The sequence below is a fragment of the Symsagittifera roscoffensis genome, chromosome 3, assembly GCF_963678635.1.
Source record: "Symsagittifera roscoffensis chromosome 3, txSymRosc1.1, whole genome shotgun sequence".
Lineage (NCBI taxonomy): Eukaryota > Metazoa > Xenacoelomorpha > Acoela > Convolutidae > Symsagittifera > Symsagittifera roscoffensis.
Window position 1 is genome coordinate 41,813,358 of NC_087064.1, and position 17,774 is coordinate 41,831,131.

At 37.1% G+C, this 17,774-nt stretch overlaps 1 protein-coding gene across 1 annotated transcript; it reads right to left on the reverse strand.

Moving 5' to 3' along the window:
- Positions 1–7,397: 7,397 nt before the first annotated feature.
- LOC134841713 (uncharacterized) lies at positions 7,398–14,463 on the reverse strand. The gene is made up of 5 exons (XM_063857747.1): positions 14,190–14,463; positions 13,722–13,765; positions 12,943–13,102; positions 11,469–11,867; positions 7,398–8,746 (listed from the first exon to the last, which is right to left on the reverse strand). Exons 1-5 carry the CDS (start codon positions 14,224–14,226, stop codon positions 7,398–7,400), a joined length of 1,989 nt encoding a protein of 662 aa, XP_063713817.1. The 5' UTR covers positions 14,227–14,463.
- Positions 14,464–17,774: the final 3,311 nt, after the last annotated feature.

The window sequence follows — 17,774 nt, forward strand, 5'->3', positions numbered from 1 at the left end:
GGTGTTCGTTTAATAGATAGTCGCTGACGGTGAGTTTGATTCAACATACCATGCTGCCAAGCTACTTCTAACAAATTTTGATTCGAAACTTCTTTGAACAAAATGTTACTCAAAATAATCTTCATAATCATGATTACACAATGAAATCAAGGAGAAATTTGAAGCTCAAAATGAATGTGTACTTTTCTAATTGTCTGAAAAATGGTGCGCCGCCTTTTCTGTGTAAGAAAAAACATGAAAAGCCCTTATTTATTTCTAAATTAGATAAAGTATTTGAGATAAATAGAATTTACGTGGACTTTAATCACGGCTTCAAGTTCGTTTAGCACACGAATCAACTGAGCAATTGGATCTCGTTTCAGAAGTCCCTGCAGTTTTTCAGGGACCACTGAGTAATTTGACTGCAAGTGGATCAAACGATTCGAGAAAAGACTTGAACTTTCTAGAAGATTATGATTATGTTTTAGATTAAAAACAAGGAAGCTGGATTGTGCGAGGATGAGGATGTGATTCCTCTAGAAGCAAAAAATTTTTTATAAATCTAATAAAACTAACTTTAAATTAATTTACTTACTAATTTTTGTATTTTCGATTCATTTAATTTTGTTTTCCTAAAAGTTTTTAAGTTACTGCAGATTTAATGAAATGAAGGGCATTTGTATATTTAATCAATCAATTTTAGGTTCTACAAAATGATTACACATCATTGAGAAGTATAAGTCTTGAAAATGAAACTTACTGCTTCAAGTAAATTTTATTTCTTGTTACTGAATGAAAATCTACTACATTGGGAATTTTATAGAGAAATAACCGTGGAAGCTGCGTCGTTTCACGATATAGGGGCTCGTTCTGTTCTTCGGGTTTTGACCTGACGTTGACTGTATCGTGTGGTTGACTTGATTAGACTTATTGATACCTAGAGATATACTCATTAATTTTGCAATACTACCGAACCTTTGTGGTGTTTTTGATTTTTTTTTTATTTTGAATTTTCTAAAATTAAATAGTTGGGGTCTTGTTTGAGACTCTCGGTCTCAGCATATGAGTTTTTGTCCGGAGTGGCTCACTCATGGAGTAATTTGAGATAAGGTAAACCGTCTGTTTGTCACGCTATCATTTTTCGGCCGGATAGATTCGTGCAACTTCTTAGTCTAATACGCATCTTAATCTTACTCATAAATATCATTGTCTCAATTGATCTAGTGTATACTGGTATTTGCGAGATAAAATATCAGGAATTGTTCTGAAGGGTAAGACTCTTTGCTAAATTATTCTGTTCTGTTGCTGAAACTATGAGTTGTTTCAGCCGTACAATTTACAGTAAGTGTTAACCATGGATCATGATTGTTTAGTTGAAAATACTTTCAGAAATAGTTTTATCAATAAAATAATTGGATTAAATTACTAACTTTAAAATGGTTGGAGTTGTGTGATATTTTATTATAAATCTGCAAAATGCATTAGTCAACCGACATTTAAAAAAATCTAGTGTTTTTCACTTCTGAGAAAATTTGGTTGTAATTTTTTGTTCTGACTTTCAAAGAAAATGAGGAATTGATATTGATATGATTGGCTTGGTTTTTATTATTAAGACCATTTATACAAAGAAGGTTGACTGCGTGTGAGTATCGATCCAAAAATCTTATCTATTCAAGCGAGTTTGTTTCCACTAGACTACACTGCAGTTGGATTATCTGCTCGGTTGATAATCAATAGTTGCAGTACACGAATTGTTCAATCGTGGCAACTTATTTGCCCACAATTTTGTTCCAAGTTTAATCGACTCCAAGTTATTGATCATATTATTCCGACTCAGTTTTTAGACCTCTACGCTTGATATTGCAAGTACAAAATTTATAGTTTAACAAAATACTCGTCCATACCAGTTGCGAACAGTCGGAACTTTTACGATTTGCACTGATGACAATGGACAAGTCCTTGTTTTTATATTCCGCATGTGCATAGGCAAGTTCAGAATTAAACAACTTTCTGAATTCTTTTACAGTTTGCGGATTCCGCTTACAAACTTTGCGGATTCCGCTTACATTTGCGGACTCCAATTTCATTTTGCGGAAACCACTTACAGTAGCGGAATCCAGAACAACTAGCTGTATTTGCTTTTTGCGGAATCCGCAACAAATTAAATGTGCCTACAAAATTTACGTTACAAGTTTATGTACGCGGAATCCACGTAAATCTTGTATGTGGAATCCACTTAAATTTTGGAACATATTTAAAAACTTGTCTCTGGAATCCAGTAACAAACAGACAAAAAACTGAGCGCCTATCCAAAGCACAGTTAAGCCTCGTGATTTTTTGATTTTTGCTTTTATTTTTTACGTACTTGTTTCAATTAATACTTAGATTGAAAAATTGTTCGTTTATCAGTTCTAACCACGCACAAAAAATACTAAATTTGCAAAAAACAATCATAATACCTGTGGTCGGATTATCCTGTGCTAATAAGGCGGTAACTGACAATTGGTGTTCGTTTAATAGATAGTCGCTGACGGTGAGTTTGATTCAACATACCATGCTGCCAAGCTACTTCTAACAAATTTTGATTCGAAACTTTTTTGAACAAATTGTTACTCAAAATAATCTTCATAATCATGATTACACAATGAAATCAAGGAGAACTTTGAAGCTCAAAATGAATGTGTACTTTTCTAATTGTCTGAAAAATGGTGCGCCGCCTTTTCTGTGTAAGAAAAAACATGAAAAGCCATTATTTATTTCTAAATTAGATAAAGTATTTGAGATAAATAGAATTTACGTGGACTTTAATCACGGCTTCAAGTTCGTGTAGCACCCGAATCAACTGAGCAATTGGATCTCGTTTCAGAAGTCCCTGCAGTTTTTCAGGGACCACTGAGTAATTTGACTGCAAGTGGATCAAACGAGTCGAGAAAAGACTTGAACTTTCTAGAAGATTATGATTATGTTTTAGATTAAAAACAAGGAAGCTGGATTGTGCGAGGATGAGGATGTGATTCCTCTAGAAGCAAAAAGTTTTTTATAAATCTAATAAAACTAACTTTAAATTAATTTACTTACTAATTTTTGTATTTTCGATTCATTTAATTTTGTTCTTCTAAAAGTTTTTAAGTTACTGCAGATTTAATGAAACGAAGGACATTTGTATTTTTAATCAATCAGTTTTAGGTTCTACAAAATGATTACAGATCATTGAGAAGTATAAGTCTTGAAAATGAAACTTACTGCTTCAAGTAAATTTTATTTCTTGTTACTGAATGAAAATCTACTACATTGGGAATTTTATAGAGAAATAACCGTGGAGCCTGCGTCGTTTCACGATATAGGGGATCGTTCTGTTCTTCGGGTTTTGACCTGACGTTAACTGTATCGTGTGGTTGATTTGATTAGACTTATTGATACCTAGAGATATACTCATTAATTTTGCAATACTATCGAACCTTTGTGGTGTTTTTGATTTTATTTTTATTTTGAATTTTCTAAAATTAAATTAGTTGGGGTCTTGTTTGAGACTCTTGGTCTCACTATATGAGTTTCGGTCCGGAGTGGCTCACTCATGGAGTAATTTGAGATAAGGTAAACCGTCTGTTTGTCACGCTATCATTTTTCGGCCGTATAGATTCGTGCAACTTCTTAGTCTAATACGTATCTTAATCTTACTCATAAATATCATTGTCTCCATTGATCTAGTGTATACTGGTATTTGCGAGATAAAATATCAGGAATTGTTCTGAAGGGTAAGACTCTTTGCTAAATTATTTTTATTCTGTTCTGTTGCTGAAACTATGAGTTGTTTCAGCCGTACAATTTACAGTAAGTGTTAACCATGGATCATGGTTGTTTAGTTGAAAATACTTTCAGAAATAGTTTTATCAATAAAATAATTGGATTAAATTACTAACTTTAAAATGGTTGGAGTTGGGTGATATTTTATTATAAATCTGCTTAATGCATTAGTCAACCGACATTTAAAAAAATCTAGTGTTTTTCACTTCTGAGAAAAATTGGTTTTAATTTTTTGTTCTGACTTTCAAAGAAAATGAGGAATTGTTATTGATATGATTGACTTGGTTTTTATTATTAAGACCATTTATACAAAGAATGTTGACTGTGTGTGAGTATCGATCCAAAAATCTTATCTATTCAAGCGAGTTTGTTTCCACTAGACTACACTGCAGTTGGATTATCTGCTCGGTTGATAATCAATAGTTGCAGTACACGCATTGTTCAATCGTGGCAACTTGTTTGCCCACAATTTTGTTCCAAGTTGAATCGACTCCAACTTATTGGTCATATTATTCCGACTCAGTTTTTAGGTCTCTACGTTTGATATTGCAAGTACAAAATTTATAGTTTAACAAAATACTCGTCCATACCAGTTGCGAACAGTCGAAACTTTTACGATTTGCACTGATGACAATGGTTAAGTCCTTGCTTTTATATTCCGCATGTGCATAATCAAGTTCAGTAATAAACAACTTTCTGAATTCTTTTACAGTTTGCGGATTCCGCTTACAAATTTTGCGGATTCCACTTACATTTGCGGATTCCAATTACATTTTGCGGAAACCACTTACAGTAGCGGAATCCAGAACAACTAGCTGTATTTGCTTTTTGCGGAATCCGCAACAAATTAAATGTGCCTACAAAATTTACATTACAAGTTTATGCACGCGGAATCCACGTAAATCTTGTATGTGGAATCCACTTACATTTTTGGAACATATTTAAATACTTGTCTCTGCAATCCAGGAACATACAGCGGTAACTGGCAATTGGTGTTCGTTTAAGAGATAGTCGCTGACGGTGAGTTTGATTCAACATACCATGCTGCCAAGCTACTTCTATCAAATTTTGATTCGAAACTTCTTTGAACAATTTGTTACTCAAAATAATCTTCATGATCATGATTACACAATGAAATCAAGAAGAGCTTTGAAGCTCAAATTGAATGTGTACATTACTAATTGTCTGAAAATGGTGCGCCGCCTTTTCTGTGTAAGAAAAAACATGAAAAGTAATTATTTATTTCTAAATTAGATAATGTATTTGAGATAAATAGAATTTACGTGGACTTTAATCACGGCTTCAAGTTCGTTTAACACACGAATCAACTGAGCAATTGGATCTCGTTTCAGAAGTCCCTGCAGTTTTTCAGGGACCAATGAGTAATTTGACTGCAAGTGGATCAAACGATTCGAGAAAAGACTAGAACTTTCTAGAAGATCTGATATTGAAATCTGAGATTCGTTCAGAATTTGTTCAAGTTTCTTCGGACTAGTTTTTGTTTTGTTTCTCCTGCTTTTCCTGTGCGTTTTCACAGATTTCGTCGACGTGAAAGAATTATCACAATTTTGAAGCGACGTGTTGAGATTGAGAGCTCCATTTGATTGAGCGGTTTGTTTTGTTTGTCTAATCTGCTGTCGGAATGAAGTAATAAAATCGGACTTTACTCTTTCAAGGGTAGCCTTTGAAAGGTCCACTGACAAGTCACTCTCAGTTCTGCTATCGTGTAGTTTGCAAACGTCGGGAACTTCAATGGCGGTTTCAGGAATCTCTTGATTAAGATTCCTAAGATCCCTCATACTTAGTTTATTAGTTTTCAATTTTTGACAACCGTTTTCGGTTTTAGAGAAACTTTCGTTCAGGTTGGAACGTGTAGAGATTTCGTCCACAGTTTCGAGCTTCTTTTCGATCTCATCTTCAAAAAGTGGCACTGAAGGTGTTCTTGTTGACGTCTCGCTTTTGACAATGTCTGTTTGTCACGCTATCATTTTTTGGCCGGATAGATTCGTGCAACTTCTTACTCTAATACGTATCTTAATCTTACTCATAAATATCATTGTCTCAATTGATCTAGTGTATACTGGTATTTGCGAGATAAAATATCAGGAATTGTTCTGAAGGGTAAGACTCTTTGCTAAATTATTCTGTTCTGTTGCTGAAACTATGAGTTGTTTCAGCCGTACAATTTACAGTAAGTGTTAACCATGGATCATGATTGTTTAGTTGAAAATACTTTCAGAAATAGTTTTATCAATAAAATAATTGGATTAAATTACTAACTTTAAAATGGTTGGAGTTGTGTGATATTTTATTATAAATCTGCAAAATGCATTAGTCAACCGACATTTAAAAAAATCTAGTGTTTTTCACTTCTGAGAAAATTTGGTTGTAATTTTTTGTTCTGACTTTCAAAGAAAATGAGGAATTGATATTGATATGATTGGCTTGGTTTTTATTATTAAGACCATTTATACAAAGAAGGTTGACTGCGTGTGAGTATCGATCCAAAAATCTTATCTATTCAAGCGAGTTTGTTTCCACTAGACTACACTGCAGTTGGATTATCTGCTCGGTTGATAATCAATAGTTGCAGTACACGAATTGTTCAATCGTGGCAACTTATTTGCCCACAATTTTGTTCCAAGTTTAATCGACTCCAAGTTATTGATCATATTATTCCGACTCAGTTTTTAGACCTCTACGCTTGATATTGCAAGTACAAAATTTATAGTTTAACAAAATACTCGTCCATACCAGTTGCGAACAGTCGGAACTTTTACGATTTGCACTGATGACAATGGACAAGTCCTTGTTTTTATATTCCGCATGTGCATAGGCAAGTTCAGAATTAAACAACTTTCTGAATTCTTTTACAGTTTGCGGATTCCGCTTACAAACTTTGCGGATTCCGCTTACATTTGCGGACTCCAATTTCATTTTGCGGAAACCACTTACAGTAGCGGAATCCAGAACAACTAGCTGTATTTGCTTTTTGCGGAATCCGCAACAAATTAAATGTGCCTACAAAATTTACGTTACAAGTTTATGTACGCGGAATCCACGTAAATCTTGTATGTGGAATCCACTTACATTTTTGGAACATATTTAAATACTTGTCTCTGCAATCCAGGAACATACAGACACAAAATTGTGCGCCTATCCAAAGCACAGTTTGGCCTCGTAATTTTTTGATTTTTGCTTTTACTTTTTACGTACTTGTTTCAATTAATACTTAGATTGAAAATTTGTTCGTTTATCAGTTCTAACCACGCACAAAAAACACTAAATTTGCAAAAAACAATCATAATACCTGTGGTCGGATTATCCTGTGCTAATTAGGCGGTAACTGGCAATTGGTGTTCGTTTAAGAGATAGTCGCTGACGGTGAGTTTGATTCAACATACCATGCTGCCAAGCTACTTCTAACAAATTTTGATTCGAAACTTCTTTGAACAATTTGTTACTCAAAATAATCTTCATGATCATGATTACACAATGAAATCAAGAAGAGCTTTGAAGCTCAAATTGAATGTGTACTTTACTAATTGTCTGAAAATGGTGTGCCGCCTTTTCTGTGTAAGAAAAAACATGAAAAGTAATTATTTATTTCTAAATTAGATAATGTATTTGAGATAAATAGAATTTACGTGGACTTTAATCACGGCTTCAAGTTCGTTTAACACACGAATCAACTGAGCAATTGGATCTCGTTTCAGAAGTCCCTGCAGTTTTTCAGGGACCACTGAGTAATTTGACTGCAAGTGGATCAAACGATTCGAGAAAAGACTAGAACTTTCTAGAAGATCTGATATTGAAATCTGAGATTCGTTCAGAATTTGTTCAAGTTTCTTCGGACTAGTTTTTGTTTTGTTTCTCCTGCTTTTCCTGTGCGTTTTCACAGATTTCGTCGACGTGAAAGAATTATCACAATTTTGAAGCGACGTGTTGAGATTGAGAGCTCCATTTGATTGAGCGGTTTGTTTTGTTTGTCTAATCTGCTGTCGGAATGAAGTAATAAAATCGGACTTTACTCTTTCAAGGGTAGCCTTTGAAAGGTCCACTGACAAGTCTTTCTCAGTTCTGCTATCGTGTAGTTCGCAAACGTCGGGAACTTCAATGGCGGTTTCAGGAATCTCATGATTAAGATTCCTAAGATCCCTCATACTTAGTTTATTAGTTTTCAATTTTTGACAACCGTTTTCGGTTTTAGAGAAACTTTCGTTCAGGTTGGAACGTGTAGAGATTTCGTCCACAGTTTCGAGCTTCTTTTCGGTCTCATCTTCAAAAAGTGGCACTGAAGGTGTTCTTGTTGACGTCTCGCTTTTGACAATGAATGTATTTCTGCTGTCATTTGCTTTTTTCGGAATTGTCATTTGTTGAGATGCATTCAGACTTGAGTTCTCATGAGCTTTTCCATTTTTTGAATCGTTTGAAACAGTCAACGCTTGTTTAAATTCATCCGAAAATCCAACATTTTCGTAGATACTAGAATTAACCGAGTCTCTTCCCGAACACGCATGTGTCTTGCTTTCCTTCGAAGCTAAATTATCGCGTTTTCGTCTTACTGAATTATAAGCCTCGGATAAATATTCATCCAAGTTGGTCGAATTATCTGAGTTTCGTTCCATTTTCAAAAATTGAGGTGAGTATAGTTTTCCCAGCGGTTTTAACTGTAGATGATCTCCATTTACTTTGGTGTGCAAAGTTGGTGTAAAGCTTAAGTTGATCAAATTTTGGGAATTTGGAGAGTTTTCTGGAATTTTGTTGACGTGGGAAAGAGTTCTTTCGCCGATCGAACTTTTGAACAAAAGGTTGATGAGCTTCGGAATATAATTGGAGCATCTAAACACTATTTGAGCCATCAGCTCCAGTTCGTGGAATAAGGTCTCGATGTCTTTCTGCAGTTTTTTGTTTTCTAGGAAAAGTTCTTCCGATTCTTGCTTCCATTTTTTACAGTGAGAAGCTGAAAAAAAAGTTTATTTTATCATTTTTTTTATCATACTTAAGCATTACTTGGAGCGAAAAAGTAGACTGGGAAACCATCATGGTGAGAGCCAGCATTAAAAACATCATTTGTGAATCTATTCAAAACATCATTTGTGCATTAAAAACATTATTTGCGAACCTTTGGGTTAAACTAAAAGATCATTTGCCTGTTTGTCCAACAAAAACATTTAGGCACGACTAGAGGCAGTTCACTTGGAAGTCGTCTAATCCTGTAATTTTCCGCTCCCATGGCAATGATAGCGTCTGAGAACGAGCTCTCACTTGACCTTTAGCTTCAGTTATACCTCAGTCTATTCTTTTATTGATGGGAACATTTAGGGAGGGGGGGCGGATTCCCCCCTCCCATCAGGGTCAGGGATTCGACCCCCTGACGACCCAAAAGGTCCACCCTTTGTACTATTTTGAGATACCCATTTTTGGTACCGGACCTTAAACTTTTTCAAAAGCGCCTGCGGCGCCAATATATATTAAATTTGATGGGGAAGCGCGCCGAAAAACCGCGCCTTTTTAGTCAACATTTTTTGGCATGTGTTTTCAATTTTTTCAAAATTTTGCCCGCGTTGCAGAACATTTGGCCTAAGCTGGGTCTTTTTAGAGCTTTGGAAGAACTCAAAAATCAATTTGGTCGACCTAAAAAAAAATGTCGGCAAATGTTCGAATTTTTTCGAGAATCTGCCCCCCCCCCCCCTCTCGAGAAAATCCTTCATACGGCCCTGGTTTAAATGAAAATTACCTCTGTTAATTAGTAGATAGTTTCATTTATTTTGTTAATACTGTCGTGTTATCCTCCATTACCTAATTTTTTCGGATCAACCGTACATACCACCCCTTCACCTACCCCCAATCGATTTAAGGGGAAAAAATGAAATTTTCCTTTGCTATTTTTTGGGGAAAATATGAGAAACGAACTATGGTCAGATCGAGGGGATAGCCTTTCTTAGATCCTCTGCAAATCGCAGAAACCACAATTAATACTTAGGAAATTTTAACTCAAATCCGACTATCAGGTGACCGGTTTTCTAGCAGACCGGTTTTTCAGCAGAAAAAAAAAGAAATTCAAGTCTTTTCGCAGACTTTGAGTGAGAGCTTGTGGAGCCAGCAAAAATTGACGCATAATTGATGGACTGAAGTAAAATGGCGCGTCATCTGGGGTTGAGTTTCCCTAATTAAGGCAATTATCTCACGGTTTGTCAACAAAGTTCGAAGCAAACAAACTAGTTTAACGGCAAACACTATGATTCACTGACATTATTCCTCTCGAGCCAGATGTAAGCAATCGTATTCGACTTGCCAATGCCGTGTTTGAAGTTAGCCTTCTGACTGTTTAATTGTGTCTGCTGAAAAACCTAGCCCCCGACTAGCATAATCGTATTCGCTTCGAAGTTGAATGGGGATCAATCGTTTAGCAGACAAATATTTTAGCATGAAAATTGAAAATTTAGTCTTTTAGCAGATTTTGATTGACGGGCAGTTAGCTGGGGCTGGGGCGCCAGTAAGTCTGGGTTTAGCATAATTATTTCTTTGTAAATAAAACATGCACTCATTTTAGCGCGTTGAATTGAAGCGCAGCGTTTATAATTGTTCTGACTCTGCTAAAAAACCTGTCTGCTAAAAAAACCGGTCTGCTAAAATCCCTAGCACCAAGTCGAATGATCCAGACGGTGAACTTAATACGTTATTATGAGAGAAACAGCAAACAAAGCAGACCCAAGGCGAATAGTGTTAGGTGAGTATTGAGTTACTATTTATTACAGCAGTTAGTCTTATTTTTTTGTTCCGATTTTCGTAACGAAAAAAAAAACGGAATATTTGGGCTTGGGTGGGTTTTTTTTCTTCAGACAAACTCTGAATTTTTAACTAGCCATTTTTGACGGAATTTGTTTATATCTTTTGAAAGCTATTGTTGTCTTGAGCTTAAATTTGAAAAAAAATTTCACCTGTGATCATTTTTGTTACAGTTAAGGGGGTTTAAAGACTACTATTTTGGCCAATATACATCGTGCTATTAACGCGTAAGTGGAGATTTAATCCGTCTTAAAATTCACTCCATATTGATACACGGAAGCTTGCATGCCATAATTGATTTGTTAATAGGCGCAAAATTTATCAATTTGTACTTAATATGGCATGTTGCGGATGTTTTCATTTAAAAAATCTCACTAAATTAGAAAAAAAAATTATTTTTTTAACATTTTAAATATTTCATGTTATTACTGCTCCACAGACCTTAAAAGGTAGTCGGAACATTCAGGGCTTCGCCATGATACGCGCAGTCTTGTTCGATTTGAGGACAAACACGGAGTGAAGTATATATTCGTTTACCGCCCAATTTGTTCAATTACCCGCCGAAATGTTTTCATTTTGTTTGTCCTGCTCGTTATTAAGTTCACTGTCTAGATCGGTTACTTAGCTGTATTTAGACAACTGCGTATTCTAGTAGTCAGTAAGCAGACAAATCCTGTATCAACCAATCAGAACCGACACAAGGAAGAAACTAATAAATAAGTATTAATTATTGTGAAAGTTTGCCTTCTCATCTCGATTCTGATTGGTTCATACAGTATTTATCTGCTTTCTGACGAGTAGGAATACGCGGTGGTCTAAATACAGACCGCACTCCGTCTCGATCAAACCCGTCGCTTTGTCATTCACCGCTTCGAAAATAGACAAGAACTTACCAAGGTTGCGATGACTGGCATCGTAACAAGTTCCGTTCAAATTCCCATCTAAGGTATAATATTTCCCATTGTCACCCATTCGGCTTGCACTGGTGCCAACTGTTCTCGTGTCCAGCGACTGGTTCAGCCTGTCTCGGGTGGTATTGGGCCGACTGTATATATGGCTGGCATATGGATCTCCCGACTGAGAGGGGAGGGGATGAAGATAGTCAAGGGCTTCACTTCGGGTGGGCCGTACGGCAGGGGCGGCGTAGGAGTTATTCAGCTGGTGAGGAGGAGGCTGTTGTTGTCGGCGGCTAGCTCTCGACGAGTATCTATCTGTGTCGTACAGTTGCTCGTCTTCGCTGGCTGAACTACTGCTGGAGTATTCCATGTCTTGACGCATAAGCAGGTTGGCTGCTTAAAACACAAGTATAACAAAAAGTAATATCATTTTGAAATGATCCAAGGAAAAATTATTTTACTGAGAGAACATAGTAATAGAGAACATCGCAAAAGGGATGGAATTTTAGACAAACAAAAATTAATATTTTGTCCACCTGTTTTGTTAGATCGACCAAAATTGTTTTGATAGACCAGAAAGACCCTTTTTCACAAAAACTTCTGCGCTGCAGCCAAGCTTTTGCAAAATCGTGCCATAAAAGTCTTTTCGAGCTATTTTTGAAAAAAAGTACTTGAACACCTTTTTTTGCGAACGCTCGCGTCTTTCAATTATCATACAATATATAATTCAAGTTTACTTGGCAGAAGTTTGGATATCATAAAGAGCAAGAAGGTCCCCCTTAAATCGCCGATTGACAAGATAATCAGCTTTTTTTCATAAGAAAACAAGGATAGCCGGTTGCTGTGTGAGTAGCACTGATTGTTCCGACCACATTCCTAAAAACTACAAAAAAATGTTATCTTCAAATTAGCGTCGTTTCTTCTGTGTGGTGGTGTAATTACAGAATTATATAAAGGCGAGAAAATTAGGCATAGATAAAACACAACAGCTGTCTTCAAAAATTCAAAACTCAAAAATGTTTACTTATTTTTTGCACATAAATTTTTAATCTTGTATGATAATTTCTACGGCCAAGAAAGCTTCAAAACTGGTTTTCTTTTTAATACAATAATTATCTTTTTTAGCCTAAATAGCCAATATTTATTTTTAACGAACGTTTTTCGATGGCTTCACTCGATCGAAATTGGACTAAAACTCAAAAATTTTTGAGCCGGTTTTTCTCAACACTGGGAAAACTTTTTTGAAATTTTAAAATGTTGTTCGAATCACGACTGAGAGGGCTTAAATTTGATATATCATGCAACCCATTTTGATTATTATTTGTACCTGCTTTTGCGTGGAAAACAAGAAAAAGAAAAATTTGAAACACACCCGAATACAAAGTTCATCCATATTTTTCAAATGATCGGAAAAAATTACAACATCTGAGCCGCTGAGCATGAGTCGGTGAAAGTAACGTTTCTAACTTACATGCATTGAGTCTGTTCTGTGTGGTTGTTCGTGCTGAGGACTTCTTCTGTTTTCTGCCGGATGGTTCCGAGTTATTCTTTGTCGACTTGGTTCGCAGAAAAGAAAAACCAGCCATGGTGTCGTATGTGCCGCTTCTTTCACTCGTCTCACTTGATTTCCGCTGATGCAATTGTGACTATTTTTAATTCAACGAAATAAAATTTTGCAAAAAAACTTAAGGCAAATAATATGTATTTCCTTGTAAAGTTTTTAACTTCTTGTAAAGTTTTATTAAATTTTGCGCGAAGCTTAATAATTTCTGCGAGAAAATTAGCTCACACTAGTTAATAGCAAATTAGCATCTTAGTTTTTGGATGATTTATTGAAGCAATCAAGAGAGTCTATTGAATGGTATCAAATTAAATTTATTAGCTCGCAATGCTGGTATACCGAAAAGCGATATATATTTTGTAATTGTTATACCAAGATTCGAACCAATTTTTGGACGCTTTCCTCTGCCGAAGCTTAAAGAGCCTCTTTTCAGATAAAACAGCAAGATCAATATGAAAGTGGCCGCTTTGCTTTAATAACTTTCAAAGGAAAGGCAGGTAGGTTATTCACTATGAAAGTGTGCTCTAATTCCCGGTTATAATCCAATTGTAACCTTCGATTATGAACGATAGAAGTTTGCTGTGCTAGGTCGCTATAGGGATTTAGAAGCAATATTAATTGTATTATCTTTATAATGAGCTAAAGAATTAACAATTTGGGTTATTATTTGAGGGAAAATTTGGTCTTACCAAGCGTTTTCCACAGAGTCGCAATGTCCATAGTTGTGGAACCCCTGAAATAAATTGGACTCTAAGATCCGGTGTCAAAGAGATAAGAACCTCAAAATGATCGATTTTAAACTAAAGCTCTTCCAACCCGGAAATAACTTTCTTTGCAATGCCAAAAATTAATTCTTTTAGTGTAAACAAAGAAAATGTGACAATTCTTTTGGGATTTCAAGAATAATTTGATGATTTTTGAATAATACCGATCAAACGATGATAGATTCCAACGTCAATTTGCGATTTTTTGCGATTCCTTAAAATTCACTCAATGACTCATGTAGAAATGATTTTTTTTTATCGAAACAATTAAAAATCGCACCCTTTTTGGATTCCTGGCAAAACAAATCCCTTCCCACTTTTGATTGTGGGAATTTAACAAAATTTGAATCGTTTAAAAGATAAAAAGGAATTAACTCTAGCGAAAATACTTACACGCGGAAAAACTGCGTCGGTACAGACAATGCTTCATTTATCACCGGAACGGAAAAAGCACTTTGATTATCAAGTGTATATTGTAGTATGTAAATGGACTGGATGATTTGTTAAGGTTGCTCGAAAATGTAGTGCAAGGAAGCTATAACAGTTCATTAAACCTCAGAAGTTTAAATAGAAAACCATACTTAGTTTATACGTGACCAAGGCCAACATAAATGTTTACACAAAAGTCAAAACACCAATTTTTGTTCAAATCTTATTTTCAATCAAGTTGAACATTTTGATCAAAATTGAGATTTATGGTTCAAGACTACAGTTTTAATTTAGATTATAGCGTCTGGTAGCAAAACTCAGCATGTTTGACTGTTCAAAATATGAACTAATCTTGATAGGAGTCTGTCAATCTCAAATTATGACAAAATAGCACCCTCTCTCCCCTTAGTTTCTCTCTCACTCTCATGCAGTAGTTTGCGAACAGGAATTTGATCATTTAAGGTCAGGTCAAGCAAACATAAATATGATTTCGAATATGATTGAAAGTCTGCTGAGAGGGAGAAGTGTTTAGTTTTACTGCAGTAGTGCGCAGAGTTAGGCGAATGCCTCCTCCCCAGTTCCAATACTCCACCCCGGGTCGAGGTCCGCGACTAATTTTTTTACTCTGACGGTCGCGGAAATGTTAATTCCGCGACCACCGAATATCCATAGTCTGGACAGGGTTTTAAGTCGCGGACAACCTCTGGAATTACCGTATCTCGGTCGCGATGTTCGGAAAATTAGTCGCGGCGGTCGAAAATTTAGTCGCGGTGGTCAAAAAATTAGTTGCGGCATGGTCGGAAAGTTAATTGGTCGCACCAATTGCTCTTAAATTTCTTTCGATCACACCGATTGTGGTCAACTTTTGTTCGGTCGCGCAGGTTGTGAACAATTTTTGACCATGCCGCGACTAATTTTTCGACCGCCGTGACTAAATTTCTTTCGATCACACCGATTGTGGTCAACTTTTGTTCGGTCGCGCAGGTTGTGAACAATTTTTGACCATGCCGCGACTAACTTTTTCTACCGCCGTGACTAATTTTTTGACCGGCGGGACTATTTTTCGACCACCGGGACTAATTTTTTGACCAGCGCGACCAATTTTTGACCGCCGCGGCAAAATTTTTGACCATTCTACGACTAATTTTCCTTTCGGTCGCACCGGTCGCGATTAACTTTCCTTTGGTCGAGCCGATCGCGGTCAACTTTCCGTCAATCGCATTGGTCCCGCACACATTGCCTCGGTCCGCAAAGACTGCTGGAAAAACCAAATTTTGGTCGCGGTGATCTGAAAACATTCAATTTCGGTCGCGGCAGTCTGGAAATACCAAAAGTTGGCTGCGATCCTTCCCACCATCTGATCATAAAACCACAGACTTGACACGGTACGCAGTAGCTACGATGTAACGTGGGATTTTTCCTGCCGATTTAGATTACCTCATAGAACGCTTGTACGTCATATAACGGATACATGGCAAAAGATCCCTTTCCTTGAAAAACGGTTACATGGCAAAAGATCCCTTTCCTTGATATAACGGTTACATGGCAAAAGATCACTTACATTAAGATCCCAAACGAATGCCTCCTCCCCAGTTCCAATACTCCACCCCGGGTCGAGGTCCGCGACTAATTTTTTGACTCTGACGGTCGCGGAAATGTTATTTCCGCGACCACCGAATATCCATAGTATGGACAGGGTTTTAAGTCGCAGACAAACTCTGAAATTACCGTATCTCGGTCGCGATGTTCGGAAAATTAGTCGCGGCGGTCGAAAATTTAGTCACCACATGGTCGAAAATTAGCGCGGCATACTCGAAATTAGTCGCGGTGGTCGAAAATTAGTCGCGGTGGTCAAAAAATTAGTTGCGGCATGGTCGGAAAGTTAATTGGTCGCACCAATTGCCGTTAAATTTCTGTCGATCACGCCGATTGTGGTCAAGTTTGGTTTGGTCGCGTCGGTTGCGAACAATTTTTTGACCATGCCGCGATTAATTTTTCGACTGCCGTGAATAACTTTTCCACCGCCGCGACTAATTTTTCCACCGCCGTGACTAATTTTTTGACCGGGGGGGGGGGGCTAACTTATCGACCACCGGGACTAACTTTTTGACCAGCGCGACCAATTTTTGACCACCGCGGCAAATTGTTCGACCATACCGCGATTAATTTTCCGTTCGGTCGTACCGGTTTTGATTATTTTTCTGTCAATCGCGTTGGTTGCGGACACATTGACTCGGTCCGCAAAGTCTGCTGGAAATACAAAATTTTGGTCGCGGTGGTCTGAAAATATTCAATTTTGGTCGCGGCAGTCTGAAAATACCAAAAATTGGCTGCGATCCTTCCCACCGTCTGATCATAAAACCACAGACTTGACACGGTACGCAGCAGCTACGATGTAACGTGGGATTTTTCCAGCCGATATAGACTACCTCATAGAACGCTTTTACGTCATATAACGGTTACATGGCAAAAGATCCCTTTCCTTGATATAACGGTTACATGGCAAAAGATCACTTACTTTAAGATCCCAAACAAATGCCTCCTCCCCAGTTCCAATACTCTACCCTGGGTTGAGTTCTGCGACTACTTTTTCGACTCTGACGGTCGCGGAAATGCTAATTCCGCGACCACCGATTATCCATAGTCTGGACAGGGTTTTAAGTCGCGGACAAACTCTCGAATTACCGTATCTCGGTCGCGATGTTTGGAAAATTAGTCGCGGCGGTCAAAAAATTAGTCGCCACATGGTCGTAAAATTAGCGCGGCATACTCGAAATTAGTCGCGGCGGTCAAAAAGTTAGTCGCGGTGGTCAAAAAATTAGTTGCGGCATGGTCGGAAAGTTAATTGGTCGCACCGATTGCCGTTAAATTTCTTTTGATTACGCCGATTGTGGTCAACTTCGGGTGGGCTGTCCGGCAGGGGCAGCGTGGAGTTATTCAGCTGGTGAGGAGGAGGCTGTTGTTGTCGGCGGCTAGCTCTCGACGAGTATCTATCTGTGTCGTACAGTTGCTCTTCTTCGCTGGCTGAACTATTGCTGGAGTAATCCATGTCTTGACGCATAAGCTGGTTGGCTGCTTAAAAAACAAATAGAACAAAAAGATGTATCATTGTGAAATAATCCAAGGAAAAATTTATTACTAAAAGAACATAATAATTAGTTCTAGCGTTTTCGCAAGGGGGATGGGATTTTAGACAAACAAAAATTAATGTTTTGTCCACCTGTTTTGTTATATCGAACAAAATTGATAGATAGACCAGAAAGACCCTTTTTCACAAAAACCTCTGCGCTGCAGCCAGGCTTTTGCAAAATCGTGCCATAAAAGTCTTTTCGAGCAAATTTTGAGAAAAAAAACACTTGAACAGCGTTTTTTTGCTCACATTCGCGTCTTTCAATTATCATACAATGAATAAGGCAAGTTTACTTGACAGAAATTTGGATTTCATCATAAAGAACGAGAAGGTTACCCTTTAATCGCCGATTGACAAGATAATCAGCTTTTTTCATAAGAAAACAAGAATAGCCGGTTGCTGTGTGAGTAGCACGGATT